Source organism: Mirounga angustirostris, unplaced genomic scaffold (genome assembly GCF_029215605.1).
Source record: "Mirounga angustirostris isolate CCGP_5_RB_7025 unplaced genomic scaffold, mMirAng1.0.hap1 SCAF_12, whole genome shotgun sequence".
Classification (NCBI taxonomy): Eukaryota; Metazoa; Chordata; class Mammalia; order Carnivora; family Phocidae; genus Mirounga; species Mirounga angustirostris.
Genome location: NW_026991720.1, coordinates 68,965,297 through 68,988,570, shown reverse-complemented (window position 1 = coordinate 68,988,570; position 23,274 = coordinate 68,965,297). Strand labels below are relative to the sequence as shown.

General features: G+C 43.6%; 1 protein-coding gene and 1 long non-coding RNA gene across 3 annotated transcripts in view; one reads left to right on the top strand and one right to left on the bottom strand.

The window, feature by feature from the left end:
* Positions 1-21,178, top strand: part of COL1A2 (collagen type I alpha 2 chain) — a 35,285-nt gene extending 14,107 nt beyond the window's left edge. The window contains exons 17-52 of the mRNA XM_045864684.1: positions 366-464; positions 587-631; positions 738-836; positions 1,263-1,316; positions 1,477-1,584; positions 1,949-2,002; positions 2,104-2,202; positions 3,140-3,193; positions 3,639-3,737; positions 4,149-4,202; positions 4,681-4,734; positions 4,886-4,939; positions 5,234-5,287; positions 6,287-6,331; positions 7,515-7,613; positions 8,801-8,908; positions 9,653-9,706; positions 10,637-10,690; positions 11,389-11,442; positions 11,540-11,593; positions 11,689-11,796; positions 12,168-12,221; positions 13,101-13,154; positions 14,126-14,287; positions 14,998-15,105; positions 15,800-15,907; positions 16,307-16,360; positions 16,448-16,555; positions 16,699-16,752; positions 17,145-17,252; positions 17,715-17,768; positions 17,893-18,000; positions 18,280-18,538; positions 18,944-19,128; positions 19,797-20,039; positions 20,716-21,178. Coding sequence (XP_045720640.1) covers positions 366-464; positions 587-631; positions 738-836; positions 1,263-1,316; positions 1,477-1,584; positions 1,949-2,002; positions 2,104-2,202; positions 3,140-3,193; positions 3,639-3,737; positions 4,149-4,202; positions 4,681-4,734; positions 4,886-4,939; positions 5,234-5,287; positions 6,287-6,331; positions 7,515-7,613; positions 8,801-8,908; positions 9,653-9,706; positions 10,637-10,690; positions 11,389-11,442; positions 11,540-11,593; positions 11,689-11,796; positions 12,168-12,221; positions 13,101-13,154; positions 14,126-14,287; positions 14,998-15,105; positions 15,800-15,907; positions 16,307-16,360; positions 16,448-16,555; positions 16,699-16,752; positions 17,145-17,252; positions 17,715-17,768; positions 17,893-18,000; positions 18,280-18,538; positions 18,944-19,128; positions 19,797-20,039; positions 20,716-20,862 — 3,309 coding nt within the window. The 3' untranslated portion in view covers positions 20,863-21,178. The remainder of the gene's footprint in view (positions 1-365; positions 465-586; positions 632-737; positions 837-1,262; positions 1,317-1,476; positions 1,585-1,948; positions 2,003-2,103; positions 2,203-3,139; positions 3,194-3,638; positions 3,738-4,148; positions 4,203-4,680; positions 4,735-4,885; positions 4,940-5,233; positions 5,288-6,286; positions 6,332-7,514; positions 7,614-8,800; positions 8,909-9,652; positions 9,707-10,636; positions 10,691-11,388; positions 11,443-11,539; positions 11,594-11,688; positions 11,797-12,167; positions 12,222-13,100; positions 13,155-14,125; positions 14,288-14,997; positions 15,106-15,799; positions 15,908-16,306; positions 16,361-16,447; positions 16,556-16,698; positions 16,753-17,144; positions 17,253-17,714; positions 17,769-17,892; positions 18,001-18,279; positions 18,539-18,943; positions 19,129-19,796; positions 20,040-20,715) is intronic.
* The window catches only part of LOC123835560 (uncharacterized), a 60,453-nt gene continuing 57,211 nt past the window's right edge, over positions 20,033-23,274 (bottom strand). For both annotated transcript variants that reach the window (XR_006788770.3, XR_008505271.2), the window contains exons 4-5: positions 22,863-22,934; positions 20,033-20,191 (exon numbers count right to left, since the gene is read on the bottom strand). This is a non-coding gene — a long non-coding RNA (uncharacterized LOC123835560). The remainder of the gene's footprint in view (positions 20,192-22,862; positions 22,935-23,274) is intronic.

The following is a 23,274-nucleotide window of genomic DNA, read 5'->3' as shown; positions in this document are numbered from 1 at the left end:
CTTTCAAAATGGCTGTAGAATGACCTGTGTTCTCACTCCAAGCTTGAAACAGTGTCTCTGTACTTGAGCCCAAGAACATAGGTAGAGAAGCCAACAAGGAAATGTGTTTTATGGGACCCCTCTGGGCTATGCTCCCAAACTAGTGAGGACCGGCTAGCTGAGAACTGGAGTCTCTATCACAGAGAGACAGAAGTAGGTGAAGGTGGTAGCCGAGAGGGAACTCAAATCCAAATCGGTGGTACCAAACCAGAGGAGGGAAATGATTGCAGTTCCCAAGAAAGATCATGGAACTTGCCGGCCTAAAAATGGAGATTCGCTCTTTCATTATTTGCAGACCGATGCCTCAGTGTCGTTCCCTCTCTTAGGGTGAACTCGGACCTGTTGGCAACCCTGGTCCTGCTGGTCCCGCGGGTCCCCGCGGTGAAGTAGGTCTTCCGGGTGTCTCCGGCCCCGTTGGACCTCCTGTAAGTAGCCCCCATCATTAACCCCACGGGGTGGGAGCAGGCAAAGGGCGCGAAGCTGGGCTCAAAGAAGAACGGAAACACTGCCCGTAGCCGACCGCCTTCTCCCTTCTTTCTGCTCACAGGGTAACCCTGGAGCCAACGGCCTGGCTGGTGCTAAGGGTGCTGCTGTGAGTATCTGGCTTTGGGGCGCTGCTCCGCCCTCAGAGGCACTTGGATGGGCGCCGCCTCGCCGGCCAGGCCCCTCGTGACCCGCCACGCCGCCTTCTCTTCCAGGGCCTGCCCGGTGTGGCTGGGGCTCCCGGCCTCCCTGGACCCCGCGGAATTCCCGGGCCTGTTGGCGCTGCTGGTGCTACTGGGGCCAGAGGACTCGTCGTAAGTGGTCGCCACCGCAGCGCTCCTCCTCCTGAGCGGCCAGCTCAGCTGTCATTTTGTCACCGTCCGGACTTCCTCTTGTGGTCTTAGCAGTTTTACGTTTCCTTTCCTGAGCATTTTTAGTCTGTATTACTTCTGTGAGTGCGTGCGCATGTCCATTCTCTCTGTCCGTGTGTCCGTGCGGGCGTCTCTCTCACACACACGCCCCCTGCTCTCCTGGAACACTCCCCAAAGGTCAGTGAGGTACATTTCTAGATCACTCAAGTCCTTTCAACGCAGCCAGCCCCGCCAGCTGTTTGAACATGCACCTTCTTACAGAACTTGAACTTCTCTTTATCTGGACCCATAAATATTCCAAGATGTTTGTCTGTGAGAGCGTTAAGGCACACGTTTGTCCTTTGACCACCGGTTTGTATCGAACCCTAGGGTGAGCCTGGTCCAGCTGGTTCCAAAGGAGAAAGCGGCAACAAGGGTGAGCCCGTAAGTAGTTCGATGATCACAGTTTTATGGATTTATTCCTTATTTGATCCAAAAAGTCCTACTTTTACTTTGTAAAAAAGGGATTACTTTTTCTCTGGCTGGATAGGACATAAGAATGATTTTTCCCGTTCACTCCTCGTTTGCTTTTCTCACGAAACAGGGCTCTGCTGGGCCCCAAGGTCCTCCCGGTCCCAGTGGTGAAGAAGGAAAGAGAGGCCCCAACGGTGAAGCCGGATCCACTGGCCCCTCTGGACCTCCTGGGCTGAGAGTAGGTTCCAGATGCTCTTGATGCCCCGACACACCAGAGGGATCTGATGACACCCTTTCATTGGGAATTGGTCAGAATCACCGAGTGCGTTTTCTAGACGAAGGCAGCATCTGCTTTCCATCTGCTTTATTAAATCAGTGACTCTCAATGTGGTCTGGAAACGACGTTGACCTACTTTTGTAGACCTGCCTCCTCCACACATTCCTTCGGGGTTTGGGTGAAGTTTTTTGGCTTGGTTTTTTTGTTTGTATCTCTCCCTTCAGGGCATCAAGATTTCTGGCATGCAGCCATGTTTCAATAAACGCTGCCCTATTGGATTCAAGGGTTTTCCCCAGTCTTTCCTGTTTCGTGTAATCTCTTACAGGGAGGTCCTGGTTCTCGTGGTCTTCCTGGAGCTGACGGCAGAGCTGGTGTCATGGTACGTTGTCCATTACTCCCTCCCGGGCAGGGACTATGATGCTGCTTTTGGTGGGTTTGTCCTTCGCTTCAGCATCCTCCCCTCTCCCTTCTGTTGAATAGGGCCCTCCTGGCCCTCGTGGTGCGACCGGCCCTGCTGGTGTCCGAGGTCCCAATGGAGATTCTGGTCGCCCTGGAGAGCCTGGCCTCATGGGGCCCCGAGTAAGTTTCAGATTGAAGCGGAGCAAGTCACACCTGGCACTGTTTCCTTTTTGAAAGGGAGGATTCATCTTTGAAGACAATAAAAAAGAAAAAACAATCATCCAAAGTAAATCTGTTAGTAGATTTGCTGATGGTTGCCTTTTTAATTTAACTTTATCAAAGCCCAGAGATATTTTTTACAGATTTGGTTAGGTCATAAATTTCCTATTTATTATTTGATCCAATGGCTGTGAGGTTTTTGGAAGAATAGATTTATTTTAATATATCCAAATTAGGTTGGTTCTCCTATCAGCATGAATCTTTTATCTCAATTTGTGAGTTTTATATAAGGTGTCCATGAAACGTATTAGGACTATACATTACCAGTGTATTAGACTCATAAGTGGAATCATTTTTCCAGCAATCACAAAGTGCTTTAATGTATTCAGCATCACACTAGCCATGGAGAAATGACCTTTAGATTCGTAGACACTCTAATCCATAGCAATAGAGTGATTTTTATTTTTTTTTGCCTCCATTATCTCTTATGGATGAATATCATCTGTAATTGTACCATAAACAAGTAATAAAGACACCAAATATAGCAATAAAAAATCCACTTTGGAAATCGCTTACTAAAAGTATTTGTTTTTCTATTATGAGGTAAATAACATGATACATTTTGCCCATATAGTATATTGCTTCACACTTTGAGATATCCGTAAATGAATCAGTTGTGCTAAACTCCAATGAAAGGAAAGGCATAAAAAATAGAAGAAAGATTTCAGAGCTCTTTTCATACCTCCCAGCTAGTGGCTAATGCCCCTAATGATTTACCCTAGGCAACAAACAAGAAGTGGGGGGCGGGGGGGAGTGCTTTTGTGAGATTTTAATAAATTGGAGCCTCGAGTATGTGCGTTAAAGTGCCGACATGAAAGCATCCTCATTTACTTTATAGGGTTTTCCTGGTGCCCCTGGAAATGTTGGCCCAGCTGGTAAAGAAGGTCCCATGGTAAGACTTGCTCATTTTCCATTATATTTTCAAGGACACTTATTGCACCCTTATCAAGTCTATTCTGTGGCTTATTTATACATGAACACACTGAAAATAAATATCAGCCACATACCTCATCTGGGAACGCAAAGTAATAGATTGTAATTATGGAGTCCAGATGAACGCAGGACTGGAAGGAGGGAAGGAAAAAGAAAACCATGGCAGGGAAAATTGAAGAGGGTGACGAGGAGGGAATTGGGTACATACGAGATTGACTTGGTTGTGTGTGTACTGACATCCTATTTAGAAAAGGAAAATGGATTCATAATTTATTGACACTTTATCCCAGGAAGCTCTATGCATTCAGAGAATGATTCTGTTTCATCCTGTGGCAGCATCACAGGCTTGAGGTCGGAAGACCCTGGTCGATGCTGAGTGAACTTTACATAAACTCTGGTTTCAGGGCCTCCCTGGTATTGACGGCAGGCCTGGTCCGATTGGCCCATCTGGAGCAAGAGGAGAGCCTGGCAACATCGGATTCCCTGGACCCAAAGGCCCCGCCGTAAGAACACCACCCCCTTTCCTCCCTCAGCCCTTCTGTGCCGCCTTTCACCCAAACTCGGTTTCTCTGCTATCCTCGGTCCACTCTACCTCAAGGGCCAGGTCGGGGAGGAGGGGGATCCCTTTCAACACAAGAACACTGCAAGCCCCTTAGCACATTAACAGTTGATCTCCAGAATACCACTGTACACCTGATGGAAATCCGTCTCCGGAGTCTGCGCCCCTGCAGACACAGGTGTGCCTTATTGTACTTGGAGGTGCAAGATGATGGGTCGTGCCTTAGCTAACGGAATTCAAAGACTAGGAACCTTAAAAAAGAAAGGAAAAGCAAAGCAAGCAAGAAATTGACATGTCAGAATTGTCATGCTTAATTTGACATGAAGTGTGTACTTTTTTTTAATGTTTATCATAGGGTGATCCTGGCAAAGCTGGTGAGAAGGGTCATGCTGGTCTTGCTGGTGCTCGGGTAGGTGCTGACTTTGAGTATCTGCCCACGTAGTGTTCACTTAGGAAACACCCATTCTTTGAGGCCATCTGATATAATTCTGTCATTTTCTTTTCAAAATGGCATCCCCAAAGATCGTTTTACTGTCACAAAATGTCTTTTTTTTCTTTTTCAACCACACTTATAAGGCACTGGATGGAGCTCTAACAAATCAGAATGTGTCTTAGGTCAAAATTATTTATGGCCGCATTTGATTTTTATTTAATTTATTCTAGGATTAAAAAGCTATGCATATGTTAGTAGCATTCTCTGGCCTTCATAGATTGCCCTCCATCCATGGACTTCCCACAAGCCATACCAAAAGTTGGTATTTGGGCAGGGGACCCACAATGAGTCATGCTAAGATGATACGCTTCGTATCATGCTAAGATGAGGCTTCGAGTCTTCTTAAACTGTCTGACTCACAGGTAACGCTGAGCCTTTCTGTGACCTATTGTAGGGTGCTCCAGGTCCTGATGGAAACAATGGTGCTCAGGGGCCTCCTGGACCACAGGTGAGTATTTCTCCCATTCTTGTCCTTTGCTGCCCTGAATGAATCTAGTCCTGCCAAATGACCATCTTTTTTTCCGGTCCAAACGTTATCTAGGTAGAGAGCAATGGGGGCATACATCTCTACTTAACGCTATCTTTACTATTACTTTCAGGGTGTCCAAGGTGGAAAAGGTGAACAAGGTCCCGCTGGTCCTCCAGGCTTCCAGGTAAGTCAACTGAGACAGAATACTGCCTCTGGTCAGACTAGCCGGCTATCAATCTCCATCGCACTGCCCCCGCTCCCCACCCCCCCGCCCCAGCACACAGAGCATGATTTCAGAACTGAAGTAAAGAAGGGCCCACTTTTTTCAAGGCAAACTTTTGTGTAACTCTTTAATAACACAGAATAGTTTGTGATCATGTCGATATCAGATAGTATCCAGAAAAAACTAATTATTAGCAAATCCTCTGAATAGAGCCGTAAGATGGAAATTTGTGGGGTTTTTTTTTTTTTCATCTAGGGTCTGCCTGGCCCCGCAGGTACAGCTGGTGAAGCTGGCAAACCAGGAGAAAGGGTGAGTAAAAACAAGGGATAGTAGGCTCAGCGGAACTTGGGACTCCACCCCCCACCCAATAGCGACCGCCTGACTGCAGTGCACTTATAATATGCAAAAAGAAACTTCGTATTTCATATGTTAATGATAGCGTTCTACTTAAGTTGGTACTTTGGAGAGAATAAACCCAGTTACTCTGTGCTCTCTCGTTGGAATAACAACTCCTTTGTTTTAAAGACTGAATGAAACACTGCACTATGAAAGGAAAATATATCAATGAACATTCCATTTAATAGCCTTACTTTTTGTATGGTTCTTGGTAACGTTAACATGCAAATTATTTCCTTTCCCATGGTGAAAAAGTAAATGCACTGCTTTTCCATCAAACTAGACCCTGAAAAATTGCGTTTAATGTTTTTCTTGGCATTCAGACATGACACTGCTAGCCACAGTCAGGGCAGGAGTTCTGAGTCATTTTCTCTGATAATTGTGATGAATGTGCCTCAATTCAGTTACATTCTGTGGCCTGGTCTCCTTTGTCAACAGTGGGGCACATTAAGGAGACAGCTGGTCAGTAATAAAGGAGATACACTTGGGTATACAATTAACTAGGTAATGTGCAGAATATGATCATTTCTATTAAGAAAGCAGTCTGTTATGTAACTAAAAATAGGCAGTGTCTGATATTGTTCATCATTATTTATCATATTATCAAATGAGATAGTGTGTTTTGTCATTTTTTTTAAAGTAATTAAGTAACGGAAACTTAAATTTTCTGATATCAGGTTCTAGCATAGAAATATCTTTGATAGCAATGGAATTCTCACTTTTTGTATCTGTCCGTATACAACTGCAAACTCTCTTGTTCCTCATAGCCCTGTACTTTTATGCGCTCAGGGAGCTAGAGGGTAGCTGGCTTTGCTCGGCTATTTTGAAACTTATCTAAATATCATAATCATAAGTGGATTTCGAGAACATATACATACTTCATGATTTATTTCTGTATCATGTTCTGCCTAGGGTCTCCCTGGTGAATTTGGTCTCCCTGGTCCTGCTGGTCCAAGAGTAAGTGTTTTTTAATTTACTTTCATAAACTTTGGGCAATGTGTTTTTAAAACGTAGTGCTTTCTCTTAAAAGCTATTGATGACCTTGCAACAAGTTCCTGACACTCTTCTGTAGTCAAATATAATCTGTAGAGAACATGTGATTTCTAATTGAAAGTAGACTTTTTTTATTTAATTACTCATATTTCTTAGCCAAAACCCACGCAGTTACAAGAAACATAAATGACCTAATACATGTATTATATTCAGTAATTTATATAGACAAGTATGATGTATTTATGAAAGTGGCTCAACCTGACAAGGAAAAGTAATATCTTACTGAGATTTAAAATCAATTTTTGTAATGTGTGTTGATGTTCAGTCTAAAGCTGAAATCATGAATCTGCTTGTATAAAAAAATAGATTTAGTTTGTCTGTGGTCATTAGAATAACTGGAATGATGAGTTTGCCCCTCAAGTATCCTGTTACATGGTTAGTTACCATATATAGGATGCCCAAACAAATTTAGTATCATAGAACCAGAATTATAACAAGGGCCTTTGAAAATGGTTACAGTGTGGACTACATACGTGTTAAATATTCTGGCCCATGGAATACCTTGTCATGGTGATACCGATATGCAATTGGGAGAAATTTAGATAGGTAGATAGATTGATATACACATGCAGACACACATACACATGTATATCCTGTTAAGTATTATAACTGTTCATCACTCTTGCCTAAGATTAGAAAAAGGGAGGGTAGCTATGAGAATATCTAATCTAGGTGTAGATAGCTACACCTAGCATTGCTATTCTCCTAAAACGACACAATCTTTCTCGTATGAATACCACGCATAACTGGCATTTATTTTTACCTATGGATCTATTACAAAAAGAGCCAAAAAAAAAAAAAAAAAAAGAATGAGTTCCAAGGTTGAATATTCTAGAAGAAAAACATTCTGGAGTTGTAGCCACAGAACATTAAAGCTGAATGAGACTTTGGAGATTATCTCATCCCATCCATTCATTTTGCTGGTAGAGAAATTAAGGAAAAATAGTTATAATTTGTTAATGGCAGAAACAGGATTCAAAAGCTTAAAAACTATGAACTCTGATGTGTAAAATGGTATCCCTGAAAGCTATGAAGAGTGCAACACTTTAATTTCTCTCTCTCCCCCCCCCCCTTTTTTTTTTAACAGGGGGAGCGTGGGCCCCCTGGAGAAAGTGGTGCTGCTGGTCCTTCTGGTCCTATTGGGAGCCGAGGTCCTTCTGGACCCCCTGGGTCCGATGGAAACAAGGTAAAATTTTCTGTTCTCTCACGCTGCTTTGGCCCACTATAGAGTAACTAGGTCGTTTACAATAGGAAATGAATTGTTTTTCAGATTTTTTTATTCCTACTCTGTGATGATTTCCATCACAGTGAATGACAATCTGATTCCAGTGGACTTGAATTATTCCAAAAGAAAGGAAGTCCCAGTGTTCTACAGACATAAATGAATTAGTATGGGTTTTTACTGTCGTGTCATCACACTGCTTATACTTTGGTTTTAATCTAGAAATATCACATACATTTGGACACTGTTTTTAAGAACAAAGTTTCACCTTCTCACCATCCTACTTCAGAGAGTACAATTTCCAAAGATAGTCCAAATTTTAATAGTAAGAGAGGTGAAAACTAACTGGACAATACATTCATTCCCCAAAACACAAGCCTGACAATTTGAGTTTCAAAATAGAATCTGGTTTACATTTTAAAATAGGTGGAATAACACATTTCTGAAAAACAGATTACTTTAACCACAGTAAAGAGAAGGCATTTCCTATTACTCCTGATTTCTTACCTTGCAGGGAGGCGGGAGGGAAATGCAAGGATTACCTGCAAAAAGCTATTTTGGTCGGTGGAAGGATATCAGAAAAAAATAAAAAGCTAAGACAGAGAGAGGAAACAAGAAAGAGAACACGGTCCGGAGGATGGTACTCTCAAAGAGTTTTCTCTTAGAAGTTAGTCAATAGGTCTGAAGGATGTGGAATTGTAGGGTTTTTATATAAAGTGGAAGCTTATAGTCCCCACTCTTACGGAGATTAAAATGTAAACATCTCCCCAGTTGACGAGGTTTCTCTCCACATTTCCTGTGTGGGCTAAGAGACTTATCCTTGAAAAAGGTTTGTGGGCAAACATTTTTCACTCTGCGCCTCCTATTGTCCGGGGCCTCTTCTTTGCCGTGCCTGCCTGCCTGCAGACCAGGAGCGGGTCAGAGAAAACTCGCCGCCCCCCACTCCCACTCCTCTTCTCTTCAGCCACAGTGTCATTAATAACATCTCCCTCGGTTACAGTCTCCCTGCTTTTCAATAGCCCTCCTTTGTGTCTCTAAGCAGGCAAGAATGCGACCTATTAAATGTTTAAATTGGAATCCTTCGAGAGTTCGGGTCCTCGTTTTCTTCTTTTGCCGCCGACATAATTGATTTCACGTGTGTTTGATTCCAGGGTGAACCTGGTGTGCTCGGCGCTCCGGGCACCGCGGGTCCATCGGGTCCCGGCGGCCTCCCAGGAGAGCGGGGTGCTGCCGGCACACCTGGAGGCAAGGGCGAGAAGGTACGCTCTCAGTGCTGGCCCTTAACACGTGCGCTTGAGGAGCTCTAGCGAAGCAGGCTGGGGTTTGGTGTCTGGTGGTCTGGTTTTTGGTGTTTTGTTTTTTGGGTTTTGTTTTGTTTTGTTTTTTTTGCAATTCTTGGTAGGTGGGCTGGTAGCATTTTGATATCTATCTCTACCCATTTCCCTCTGCCACCTAGCACCCACGCATTTCTAAACTCACTAATCTGGCCAAATTGCTTGCTACCATGGAATTTCACGCAAACAGATGGTGTTGAGTAATACATGAGGCTCATTTTAATGCCGCGAACAAGCCTGCCTCATCCGGCCCTAATTAACGGGAAGGAGCTACGCTGAACAGCTGTCCAACGTGCCGCGGCATCAGTTCCGCCGTAAGAGAGATCGGGCGCCGGAGCCCATTGTGATGTTGCCTTGTCACTCCGTCCCCAGGAATCTGTACCTTGCTTGGTTATGCTGCAGAAGACGGGCTGGAAATTAGAAAGGAATATTTAACAATAATCTGGAGAGGGCCCTGAATTATTTTTTCCTTATATATATATATATATATATATTTTTTTTTTTTTTTTTCCTCCTTCAACATCCTAGAGAAGAGTAGGGACTCGAAGACATTGCCAAACGTTAAATGACTGAAGGTGTATAGGATTTTCTGTAAAAAACACTGCAGATACACTTTGATTCAAAAATGTGGCCGGAAAACCAAAAGTTGCTCTTGCTTTATACTTTCAGGGTGAAACTGGTCTCCGAGGGGAAGTTGGTAACCCAGGCAGAGATGGTGCCCGTGTGAGTAGAATTTTGTTTGTACTTAGACTGTTGTTTTTACATTTCACTCGAGTTGAGCAGCTTTCCAAAACTGAACTGACAAAAGGAGGATCCAGGTTTAGTAAGAATCTTCCTTTCCTTCCTGGATCATTTAACATGTTCCAAAAGAAAGATTCAACAGAACTTAGCCCTTTGAAAATCATAACCTGAATAATTTTCTACCTTCCTTAGTGTTAACTATACCAAGTGCAAATTATAAACCAAAAGCTCTAGGTTTAATAGAACTTTTAAGTGATTGTTTATTATAGGACTTTGGGGAAGAAAAAACAAAACAATAACTCTTATATTTTAAGAAGCCAGAATCCAGAACCTCTAACAAAGGTCCCATTTATTCAAATGCGTGTCCTAAGATTTACCACTCAAAGAGCAGCCCCAGTGATTAGCTGTTAATGCCACGGAGATGCCAAAGATCATCCCATGAAGGGATAATAACGCTACCTCGAGCGTTGGCAACATGGCTCTTCCGGGCCGTCGGCTACCTTGGCTCTTCTCCTCCTCCCCTTCCCTCAGAGCTGATAACTCACTCTGGCACATTGAAAATCGTCCTTTCTCTGAATCCCACAGCCTTGGCGGTTTTCAAACAAGGCTACTCATTTGCTGCTCTCCGGGGAGCTTGACAAGAGCAGAGAGTTCGGGATCTCCCCAGTTCCTAACCCGCCTTGACTTCCACATTTCCATCCCCTCCGATCACTGGGGTACTTTCCTCCTGAGAGCCGCTTCTGGTAGTTTTGACAATTAGAACTGAAGTGCATCGAAGGCTTTCTCGATGTCCACCCCAAGTGTGCAGTGACAGCGCTCGGTCACGGTCTGAGCACAGCGAGGGCGAATGGCAGGGTGACTTTTGATGGCCTGGGGGTGTAATTAATAAGACTCGTTTCCTTTCGGTGCTAGGGTGCCCCTGGTGCTGTGGGTGCCCCTGGTCCTGCTGGAGCCACTGGTGACCGGGTAAGCATGCGTTTTCACGGAGCCAACTGCAGCATCGAGCGTCTCCTGCCCGCCCTCGCCCCAGAGAGCCCCCGCAGTTCATTTTTATGACTTGGTGTAAAGCCTGCTTATTTAAAAACCTATCTGTTGTGATGGGGCCGCAGGAAACAAATGCTATGTGTTTAAAGTCCTCTTTCCCTTCCTAGAGATGTGCCAGCTAGCTGATCTGTACTTTAATCCCTATCATTTGTTTTAAAGACTTTCCCTGTTGCCCATTAACGATATCCTAATGTACTGAGCTGCCTCAAAGCCTTCAATTGTAAAAAATCAATAAAATACATAGTGTGCCCATTTCACATCGAATAGTCCCCTTAAAATAGACCTTATTTATTGTACTGCACAGATTGCAGCAAATAGATCAGCTCTGTGTCCATCTAAAAATTAAAATGTCCTCCTCCTCCTCGTATTGTGGGCACTGATTTATCGTGTTTTTGCAAGTGTATGACCAATACCACTTCAACCCCCCAAATGAATACAACATTAAGCACAGTAAGAATGCATTTTATTTTACTCCCTGAGATGTGCATTAGTTTTCTCTTCTGACACACACTGCAAACTCTGACAAGAAGCCCACTCTCTACCACCGGTACCTCTCCCCACCTCCTCTGTGAGCGTCGATGTGAAGCCCATTGACAAACTCCTCTTTGGTCCCGTTATAGGGTGAAGCCGGTCCTGCCGGTTCTGCCGGTCCTGCCGGTCCTCGTGGTAGCCCTGTAAGTGGAAACCTGGGGCATCTGGGGCACTCGGAACTTTCAGACCTTAATGAAGCTAAGATCACTGTGACATTCTTAAACCCCTTCTCCCACCTAGGGTGAACGTGGTGAGGTTGGTCCCGCTGGCCCCAATGGATTTGCTGGTCCTGCTGTAAGTATCCTATGATGCAGGTTAATCCGAAAAGATCCCAAGGTGGCAAGTAGAATGAGCTGGAACGCCTAACGCCAACTCTTCCTCTCTACCAGGGTGCTGCTGGTCAACCTGGTGCTAAAGGAGAGAGAGGAACCAAAGGGCCCAAGGGTGAAAATGGTCCTGTCGGTCCCACAGGCCCCGTCGGATCTGCTGGCCCATCTGTAAGTTGAATTCACTGGTGGTCAACACAGCCTGTGTCAGTACCCAGGAAATCCAACAGTTCAACATAGATCAATCAAGTGCCTGCTGTATCCCGGGAACATACGAGATAGAAGATGATGTAAAAAATAAGAATTAACATTTGCATTCCACTCTATAATCTGTAAACATTTCATAAACATCTCCTCTCACTTCTTTGGTATAGCCCCATGAGGGTGGTCACACTGAAGGACATTTATGACGCAGATCATCATTTTTAATTTCTGGATTGGCTTCTCACAGACATGGGAATGATACCTTCAAAGAAAAAAGCAACATTTAGAAGAACGGTCTTGTGATTTGACTCCATGTTTTTTTGTTTGTTTCCATTTAGGGTCCAAATGGTCCCCCTGGTCCTGCTGGAAGTCGTGGTGATGGCGGCCCCCCTGTGAGTATTCACAATGGACTCTGATAACGTGACTTTCTTTAGAATCTATTAAAAACAACTTGAAAGTTTGGAGATTTTTGGTTAATTCTGAACTATAATAAGGAGACTCTTGAGATCCAAGTTCACTTCTTTCAGAGAAATTCTGATATTGAAGTTACCGTTAGATCATGGGCTACTAACTTAATCCCAGCTGGAACTCAATGCAGTGTATGTTGCTACCACCTCACCTGAGGTAATAACCAAAGTTAACCCCAGGCTGTTTAATTGCGCAATGGATAAAAAATAATTTCTCTGGTACCGCCTGTCCTTTTACTGATGCCCCCCTTCTCCTGCCTGACCATGCCCTTTCTCTTGGCGCCCAGTGCTGTTATACTGACTCCTTCAGGACCCGGACCTCCCTAGGAATGAACTGCACTGACTCCTTCCTGCTCTCATTGGACAGCAGTTAATACTCTTGGTCTTTGGTTGTACCTTCCTCTGGAAACAAAAGTACTTATCCAGTGTCCATGTCCTTCGCACCCCTTCAGGTGGTTAAAATAGTTCCTGTTGTATACACAGCAATGTGTAATAATGGCATGGTGTCTTGTCTTCTTATTCTTACAGCCGTCAGGTTATATGTTAGCGTTTCAAAAGGGACCATCAGAGCCTTAATGCAAAATATGGGTGTTGCAACCGGGGCATGCTGGTAGGAGAGAGGTGCAGAGATGGAGGGCCTTCAGGGTCCTTGTTAAATAATACCCTATATGGGGCTACCACTAGCTACTCCTTGGTCCATCCTTGGTCACGTGTATCGAGGACTGGCCAGAGGAGAAATTTCCATCTCACCCAAATCCCTAGAGTTGGCATTGATTGTGGAATTTTAATGTGCTTGGTTCTTAGGGTGCTACTGGTTTTCCTGGCGCTGCTGGACGGACTGGTCCTCCTGGGCCCTCTGTAAGTAAATCACTTCAAAGTATCTCATTTACTCTACCCAAAAGGCCTTGCCTCTAGTAGGAAACTGGTGAGAAACTCTCTGGAAACACGCTACTAATATTTTGCTATTACTTTCCTGGTCTGAAATCAGTTTTCCTGAACCATTAAGGCAAAATCATCACAAATTATATTTTATAAGATCAGCTTAAGAGGCTTTTATTCATGTGAACACAAGTCCCCTTTTAGGGGCATGGTCTCTTTGTTAAAAATAAAAAACAGAACAGTTTTAGTCACATATCAGATATTTCTATATCTAATTACCTTTTATGGCCAACATTCTGCCTCCGTTGTTCACGTATAATTGTTCCTGAATTTAAAGGTGGTTTGGCCTCTAATTTAATTCTGATTCGGACTCTCCTGTCAGGACTCAAGAGAATTTAATTAATTACCAAGGATTAAGTCTTCTGGTTAAGATTTCAGGGAAAAAAAAACAGCAAAGATGTTGATTTCTTGGAACCCTTTTACAGGTTCATAACAGAAAAATCTTCACTTCCTGTAGGCATTTAATTAAACCTAGTGGAGCGCACATGTGATTCCTCAGTGATGAACAAAATGCCAGTGTTGGCTATCTTCACAAAGAAATGAGCAGGGTCTTCCCAAACCCCAAGTCCCATTCATTTACGACGGACTCTTCTCACTCTCTGGAGTTCTGACCCCAAGATGCCGGGGGCCTGGTAGCACAGCATTTCCTCTCCTCACGGACATTGGCCCCAGCTTCGACCTCAGTCAGTCACTTTATTACAGGCTCCAGAGGAGGAGGACAGGGAGTGGCCTCTCTCCATTACAAGGAATGTGACAAAGCCCCCACAGGTCTCCCCAGTGGCCAGGGTAGCATTTTGTTGCTTCACACTGTTTGCATCTTCATCTCTAGAACCTCAGCTGCTCTCTCCCGGGTCTGTGACGGGTTAAATGACTCTGTCATTGGCTCACAGGGTATCACCGGCCCTCCTGGTCCCCCTGGCGCTGCTGGTAAAGAAGGACTCCGTGGGCCTCGGGGTGACCAAGGTCCAGTTGGCCGAACAGGAGAAACTGGCGCACATGGTCCCCCCGGCTTTACCGGCGAGAAGGGTCCCTCTGGAGAGCCCGGTACCGCTGTAAGTGATTGCAAGCTCCTCTCTCGTAATACCTTGTATTGAATTAAAATAAAGCCTTTACACAGATCTTCAAGTGGCATCTATTTGTTAATGAGTACTGCAGGCTTTCACATAGAACTCAGTTGAGCCAGGAAATCTGTCCGGCACATACTGAGGTGTCGGGGCTTCTGCAGTTGCTTAGAAGGCACTAGACGGGGAGGGCAATAAATGAAGGAACTCACTGTTTTATCAGAATGGCACCTCACTCGTCCTGGGATTAGAACCAGAATCCCTTTGCCATGGTCATCCTATTGTACACGAATCAATCTCAGTAAGCTACCAATCTCTTAAACATGCATTGTCTGTCAATGTTACTCTGAAATGTGCCTTTCCTAGACCGGGTTCAGCTGGAGGCCAAGGTCAAAATTTGCTTCTTGGCATAGATTCTATACAAACTCTCTTGCGTCACCCCAGATGTCTTCATTAATCTCAATCACATATTTTTGACTGTTGTTCCATTGGTCTCAAGGAGGAACCAGGTACAAAGAAATATACTTGCCAAGCTGTCAACTCCTTGTCATCACTAGAGAAAAGATGTCCAAGGATATGTCCTCCTACTAGGAGGTCACCAGCCTTTTTCTAAACTGAGGATAGCGGATTCTCACAATCCTCAAGCCAACGTGTATTATCACTTCGCGGCTCACCGGTGATGTATTTTTCCTCTTGTTCAGGGCCCTCCTGGCACCGCAGGTCCTCAAGGTCTCCTTGGCGCTCCTGGCATTCTGGGTCTCCCAGGCTCTCGAGGTGAACGTGGTCTACCAGGTGTTTCTGGATCTGTGGTAAGTGTTTGACACCATTCTTCTTCTCATTAACATAATAAAAGATTTTAAAAGCTGCCACTTCAGATGTGACAGATTGATCACTGAATAACTCCACTTAAGATTTTTTATTCATGGCATTTTCTTTATACAGATCACATGTCACTTATCTAAGAAGCTTTAATACCACCTTACTTAGACACACGCTATAAAGATACAGCTTAACATTATGCAGAATGATTTTTGTTCTTTTTACATGCTTAAGAACTATATAAGCTCTAATTGCATTTACTCCTCTGCAATATGAAATGCTGGCATCATTTATCCTGTAGGCAGAATGAAACTCTGGAAGTTCTGAATCATTCCGTTAAATCTCATACATGACAGCACCTAAGAATCCTCTCATCTCCATAAACTCTCTCAACTTTATGAATTCATTTCATTTGGGACAGCAGATGCAGCTAGGCTTACCTCGTACAGAGCGACGTTCCAAAATTACAGAAAGCCGGCCATCCGAGTGTGTAGGATGAGGGCGAGGATAACACGAATGGGGCTTCTGGCTGTTCTGTGGCCCGTGCCTACCCACCCCCCCACCCCCCCACCCCCCACTGCACTTTCTCTTTTCAAACTGCAATCCCCTAGCCGGGGTTGTGTTGGGAGGGTGAGACTTGAACTCGATCCAATGAGAGGAATGTTTCCTCTTCTCCACGTCTAGGGTGAACACGGACCTCTCGGCATCGCTGGCCCACCTGGGGCTCGTGGGCCCCCTGGGGCTGTGGGCGCACCGGGAGTGAACGGCGCTCCTGGCGAAGCTGGTCGTGATGTGAGTCTGACGTGTGGTTTGTAGAAGCAAACTGTAGTCCATTGTGCATGACTTCATGTCCTCAGCTGAGTTCCTCCTGTTCCAAGTCTCTGAATAAGATGGTCTGTTTCCCCATAACATCTATGGGCCTTGACCACTCCTGCTATTGAAAATGTGAAAAATTACTTGGGCTGGGGGGTGGGAGGATGGCTCTTTAAATGGTATACTTCAGATTTGGCCAAAATACTAAAAACACCTCTAAGAAAACTAGGCTGGCAAGTTCTAACTGGCCTGTTTGATGGTCTGCCTGGGGGTTCACTGTGGAGTACTGGGAGGGATGAAGACAGAGGAGCTGAACTAAAGGGGCTGGCGGGGTAAAGAGCCTCACGAAGCGCCTTAATTGGTGTGGTATCTTCACAGGGCAACCCTGGGAACGATGGCCCCCCAGGCCGCGATGGTCAACCCGGACACAAGGTCAGCACACCTCTTTGTCTTTCTCCAATTTAAAAGTGACTAAAACCCAGGCCAGGTGGATGCTAAACTTCACTTTGCCTTTGGTAGGGAGAGCGCGGTTACCCTGGCAACATTGGTCCTGCTGGCGCTGTGGGCGCGCCTGGTCCTCACGGCCCTGTGGGTCCCACTGGCAAACACGGAAACCGTGGTGAACCCGTAAGTTCGTAAATACCAGTCCCTTAGTGCTGTCCTCTTCCGAGGCTTCACTCTGACCTCCCCACACTTGGGAACTGGGGGATTTGGTGGGGGAGGGGCTTGGGCTTGGCTGACAAGTTCGGTTTTGCTTCTCCAATTTGCAGGGTCCTGCTGGTTCTGTGGGTTCAGTTGGTGCTGCTGGTCCAAGAGGTCCTAGTGTACGTACATGATGAAGATTTCTTCACAAATGAACATTTGAGGAAACTCTGTCCAGACCGTCCATGAATAAAATAAATAATATATAGGCTAGACTTCGTATTTTTAAAAAATTCAGTCCATGCTGAGAATTGCTACATCTAGCTTCTAAGGCTCTTCCATTTCAAATCTCTTCTGCCTGTTTGTATTAAATAATCACCAAAATCTAGCCACTTAACGGAGGGTTCAATGAAAGCAGATTAGGGGAGTAGATGGGTGTAACACCCACGTGGTGTTTAAACCTTTGCATGTCTTGAGTTAGCTCTGTAAACAGATAAAGCAATACTGGTGGGGAAGTGAGTGTCGTTTTCAAAGGAAGGTAAAATGCCCTGTCTGTCCTCCTTTTTCTTTACAGGGCCCACAAGGTGTTCGAGGTGATAAGGGAGAGCCTGGTGACAAGGGGCCCAGAGGTCTTCCTGGCTTAAAGGGACACAATGGACTGCAAGGTCTTCCTGGTCTCGCTGTAAGTAAAGTGTGGACATTCTGAATGTGTACAGATCTTAAATGATCTTCCTCAAATTTTCACTGCTCTTGTTCTAAAATGAACTACATCGTATTCATTTCCTATTCTCTGGCTGACTCCATCTCGCAGAGATAATGCTATTTCATCCCAACACAAAAAGGTGAGGGTTAAGGGAGATCGAAATATACATATATTAAAATCTCCTGGCAACAATGTCCTTCAACCCCACTTAAAATAAATATAATTAGAGGAATGACTAATATTACACTGCTGAAATAGCTTGTAGAAAAAAATGTAATTGAATATAATAGACATAATGGGAGAAAAGAGCCCCATTTTACATTTTCAATTTTCTCAATCCAGAGTCCATTGAAACTAAAGTTTTCCATTCAATTAAAAAAAAAAAAATCTGTTTGTTGACACGTGTTCTGAAAGTGTGATTTTCCTGTCCTCTCTTTCAAGGGTCAACATGGCGATCAAGGTGCACCTGGTTCTGTGGGGCCTGCCGGTCCTAGGGTAGGTCAACCCAAGAGACCTCGGTCTCTGAAATGAGAGCTTATGGCAGGGAGGGAGCCCCAGGCCCCTCCTTCCTTGTGGGGTTTTTACGGACTCCCTCACACTTGGTGTCCTTCTTCGCCAGGGCCCTGCTGGTCCTTCCGGCCCTGCTGGCAAGGACGGTCGCACTGGACATCCCGGTACAGTCGGCCCTGCTGGCGTCCGTGGCTCTCAGGGGAGCCAAGGTCCTGCTGTAAGTATCGTTCCGGGAAATAACATTCTGCTCAGACGAACCCAAGATGGCTGTGACAACACACTCAAGGAGCTCCCCACTTCCATATGTTAGCTCTAAACCGTATAAAGATGGTATGGAAGGAGCTGTTTCAACCCATCCCCACCAGCATGCCTGGGATCAAGTTATTCTCTTTTACTTATTAGAACGTGCCTGTAACACTCAACTGAAAATCTGCTGTCATTGACATCTCTCACTGTGACCAAATATGAAACCTCTTTCTCGCTCTCACCTTTGCAGGGCCCTCAAGGTCCGCCTGGTCCTCCTGGCCCTCCCGGCCCGAGTGGTGGTGGCTATGACTTTGGTTATGAAGGGGACTTCTACAGGGCTGACCAGCCTCGCTCACCACCTTCTCTCAGACCCAAGGATTATGAAGTTGATGCTACTCTGAAATCCCTCAACAACCAGATCGAGACCCTTCTTACTCCTGAAGGCTCTAGGAAGAACCCAGCTCGCACATGCCGTGACTTGAGACTCAGCCACCCAGAGTGGAGCAGCGGTAAGTCAGGATGTCAAAGCCGGACCGGCCCTTCTCATGAGCTGGGCTTTGTAAAGTCCATTCCCATGGACATTTAGAATGAAAAAGTTTGGGGTAAAAATTGCATTATGTGGAATCATACCTAACTAATAAAGCATTTTCTTCTCCCAGCCAGCACCCAGTCTCAGGCCTCTCTATATATTACCACGAAAAAGGCAAAAATATATATTCTCTGATTTGATTTTTTTCATGGAGGACAAGAGAGGAGGAACTGTCTCATCTTAAAAATAGCCATCCTCTTCCTATTAAATGTGGGGTAGACAATGTTACTTATGGGAATCAAAAATCTTTGTCTAGTAATTATTAGAACCTATGCTCCACTCAAGGAGAGGTTTTATGAGCTGGGTCTTGTTTCTTTTTTTAAAGGTTACTACTGGATTGACCCTAACCAAGGATGCACTATGGATGCTATAAAAGTATACTGTGATTTCTCTACTGGCGAAACCTGCATCCGGGCTCAACCTGAAAACATCCCAGCCAAGAACTGGTACAGAAATTCCAAGGTCAAGAAGCACATCTGGTTAGGAGAAACTATCAATGGTGGTACCCAGGTGAGGAATCCTACAAACATCCCTTCTCCTACTAAACAATATTAAGATAGTTTGCTTTTCAATGATCTGCATTTTAATCCTTTACCAAAATGGGATTATTAAAAAGAACCTCTTTTCTCGGGTTTCCGTTCTATCCTGGACTGCATATTAAAGCTGGAGTGATTGGACATATCCATACCATCTAAAGTTATTATTCAAATCTGACTTAACTGATAATCACTGGAGAAACTAATGCCCTTTAGCATGAGGACATGCTGGCCAGCACCTAGCCCTGTGCCCATGCATATGTATTCTCAGGACATGTGCTTTTCTGAATTTTTAATCAAATCTCTTCAACTTTATTGAATGCCTACTGGTGGGAATCACAGAAAAAGAAAGAGGTGTGACCCTGTCTCCTTGCTCTCTTATTCTAAAAGGCTTATCTAAAACAGGTACCTTTTTGAGATGAGATGATCTTGCCTCAGCCTGGTAGTTCCTAGGTGCCTTCTAGGTAACTAATATTGCACAGACAAGTGAATTGAGTTTCCTGTAAAAGTACCTTTTTCCCCAAGGTTCAGATCTGAGTCCATCATTCCTCCCTAAGTCAGCCTTTCCCCGCCCCCCTCTTTTTTGACTTAGTATTTCAGTCCCTCTCCACTTAACTAGCGGTTCTACCTTATTCTCTGTAGTTTGAATATAATGCTGAAGGAGTGACCACCAAGGAAATGGCCACTCAACTCGCCTTCATGCGCCTGCTGGCCAACCATGCCTCTCAAAACATCACCTACCACTGCAAGAACAGCATTGCCTACCTGGATGAGGAGACTGGCAACCTGAAGAAGGCTGTCATTCTGCAAGGCTCCAATGATGTTGAACTGGTTGCCGAGGGCAACAGCAGGTTCACCTACACTGTTCTTGTAGACGGCTGCTCTGTAAGTAATAGGGAAATTTGGGGAAAGTGGGTTGGAGTTCTAGCTCAGACCCATTGAATGAACAGGTGAAGGAGAGACCTACCTACCTTAAATTCAGATGGCAAATCTTGAGGATTCTTATCAGATCTTGCCTTCGGAAATTCTCTGAAGTGCTGAAATACATACCATGTCTGTGCATTAGCTGTTTTTCTTTAAACATGAGTTTGTTAAATGATGATGTCTGCCCATAACTTAAAAGTACTTGAGATTAAAAGGTCCCAAGGTATAATTTATAGCTATATGTACCTTATTTGACTTATTAGTATGGTCTGCATGTAATTTTTCTCTACAATATGCTATACATTGAAGAAAAATTAAAATTTACAGCATACCCACCCAGCTCTCCCTACTGACACACACATATCCCAAAAATGATATTGTAGCAATAAACCACTTGGAATATGTATTGAAATTTTCTTTTAAAAAATTAGACAGACTGGTAGGAAATCTCTCTCCCTAAAAACACCCCCTAATGCTTCTCTTTCAAAGATCAACATGTTGATCTGGGACACACCTCAGAATGAACAGGCCCAAAAGTAGTTCTTAACTACCGAAGGTTCTGATGATAATGTTAGATTTAGAAATAGTGCTGCTTTATGAATATATATATATAATTTTTTTTTTCTTTTTTAAACAGAAAAAGACGAATGAATGGAGAAAGACAATCATTGAATACAAAACAAATAAGGCATCCCGCCTGCCTATCCTTGATATTGCACCTTTGGACATCGGTGATGCTGACCAAGAATTCAGGGTGGACGTTGGCCCAGTCTGTTTCAAATGAATGAACTCAACCTAAATTAAAAAAAGAAAAATCTGAAAAAACTTTCTCTCTTTGCCATTTCTTTTTCTTCTTTTTTAACTGAGAGCTGAGTCCTTCCATTTCCTCTGCACATCTACTTGCTTAAATTGTGGGCAAAAGAGAAGAAGGATTGATCAGAGCACAGTGCAATACGATTTCATTCATTCCCTCCCCCCCATCCCCCCCCAAAAAATTTTGGATTTTTTTTTTCAACACTCTTACACCTATTGTGGAAAATGTCAACCTTTGTAAGAAAACCAAAATAAAAATTGAAAAATAAAAACCATGAACATTTGCACCACTTGTGGCTTTTGAATATCTTCCGCAGAGGGAAGTTTAAAACCCAAACTTCCAAAGGTTTAAAACTACCTCAAAACACTTTCCTGTGAGTGTGATCCACATCATTAGGTGCTGACCTAGACAGAGATGAGCTGAGGTACTTGTTTTGTTTTGTTCAGAATACAAAGGTGCTAATAGTATTTCAGATACTTGAAGACCCTTGATGGTGCTAGAAGAGTTTGAGAAGAAATGATCCTCTGTAATGAGTTGTATTGTGTATTCTTTTTTCATTTGATTTAGCATCAGCATTTCACATCTGACTCCCAAATAAAAGTATGCAGATCACTTGCCCAACCTTGTCTTCTTCTTTAAATTCAGCATTTCTTTGCCAGTCTCATTTTCATCCTCTCCCGTGGTACCAAAAAGAAGCCTTGTTTCTTGGACAAGCAGAAAAATTAAATTGTACCTATTTTGTATATGTGAGATGTTTAAATAAATTGTGAAAAAAATGAAATAAAGCATGTTTGGTTTTCCAAAAGAAAATATCGAGTAGAATTCCTTGCTTCGATGCTCTTCGCAATATAAATATATGGATCATAGCATCTCTACCAGCCATTAGACTGAGCGTTTCTCATTAGATAGAAACTATGCAAAAAAGGCAATTTGGTCTAGTAGAAAGAGCAAAGAACAAGGACCCAGGAGATCTGAGCTCCAATTCTGACTGCTCCTTGTGGCTGAGTGACCTTGAGCACTCACCTTTCTGTGTTTAATTTCCCTATCTATACTATGGTTGGCCGGGGGGGCGGGGGGTAGATTCCTTCTCTGAACTATAAAACATTTGCCCTACTCAAAATACATAAGGCTTAAACAAATGGTATTGTAGACCTAAGTTTACTCTAAGCGGAGACCACAGAACCTTCTGGTTTATTATCTATTAAGCACTTTGAAACAGTGGCTGAAAGTTGGTCTATGTACAATTAATACTATTAACTAAAACAGTTTCAAATATTCAGTAAAAATGCCACACACTTAAATCTGATGCAACTGAGTACAATGCCTGTTAGGAGGTAATGTGTGTGCTGTCAATCAGCACAGACAGTTGTGGGTAATAGTACCATGAACACCTCCCTGCCAAATCAAGTTCATCTTCCTCCCCTGCACCTTTCAATGACATCTTTAATACACTTAAACATAGTAATGTGTCAAGTAAAATGTTAAAATTCATTTAGAGCTTATTTCCTGTTGCAGTACATAATTGTGATTGTAATATTTGCCTCCTGAAATAAGTCATCTCAAGATTCAATTAGTTTTAAAAGCAAAAAACTGAACATGATGAAAATCTAACATCAGCTCTAAAAAGTCAGCAAGGTCTATTAACCAAACAGTAACTTCAAATTACTGTCCATCCACCACCTGCATCAGAACACAGGGATGCTTTTTAAAATGCAGATTGCCAGTCCTCAACCACCAAATTAAGATTTAGTAAGGAATCAGTATTCTTAAGCACCTTGCAAAATTGTGTTGTGCATCCACTGGGAAACCACTGGATACGGTGATTTCCACAGCCCCTCGAAGTTCTCACATTTTGTATCTGGCAAGAATGAAGCAATATACCTACCAAATGACACAAAGAAAACGAAACCCCTGTAATCAGAATACGAGTGCTCCCGACAAATTAACTGAAATGGCCAGTGCAAACTTACATGATAGCCAGTTAGAAATCGCTGGGTTTCTTCAATATGTTATGCCCTCAGGTCCACAGTCCAAGAAAGTGGCTTAAAGAAGGCAAAAATGAAGAAGGAAGAAATCATTTCCTGAGTACCAGCTGAGAGCCAAATACTATGCTAGATGTTAACAATGCTCTTTGTCAAAACTGAATCCAAATAGGCAGATTTCTTAAGCCAATAGGCATTAATAATCATTTAATCAGGAGTGTGGGATTACAGGAAAATAGTTCAAAAAACAGTGGTATATCTGATAAACAACAATGAGGAAATAAATGATGGTATATCCAATCAATACTAATGAGGAATGAATAATGGTAATATCTAATAGACAACAACAGGAAGAGTGAAAAATATTATTTTGATATCCCAATAACATTTATGAGGATGA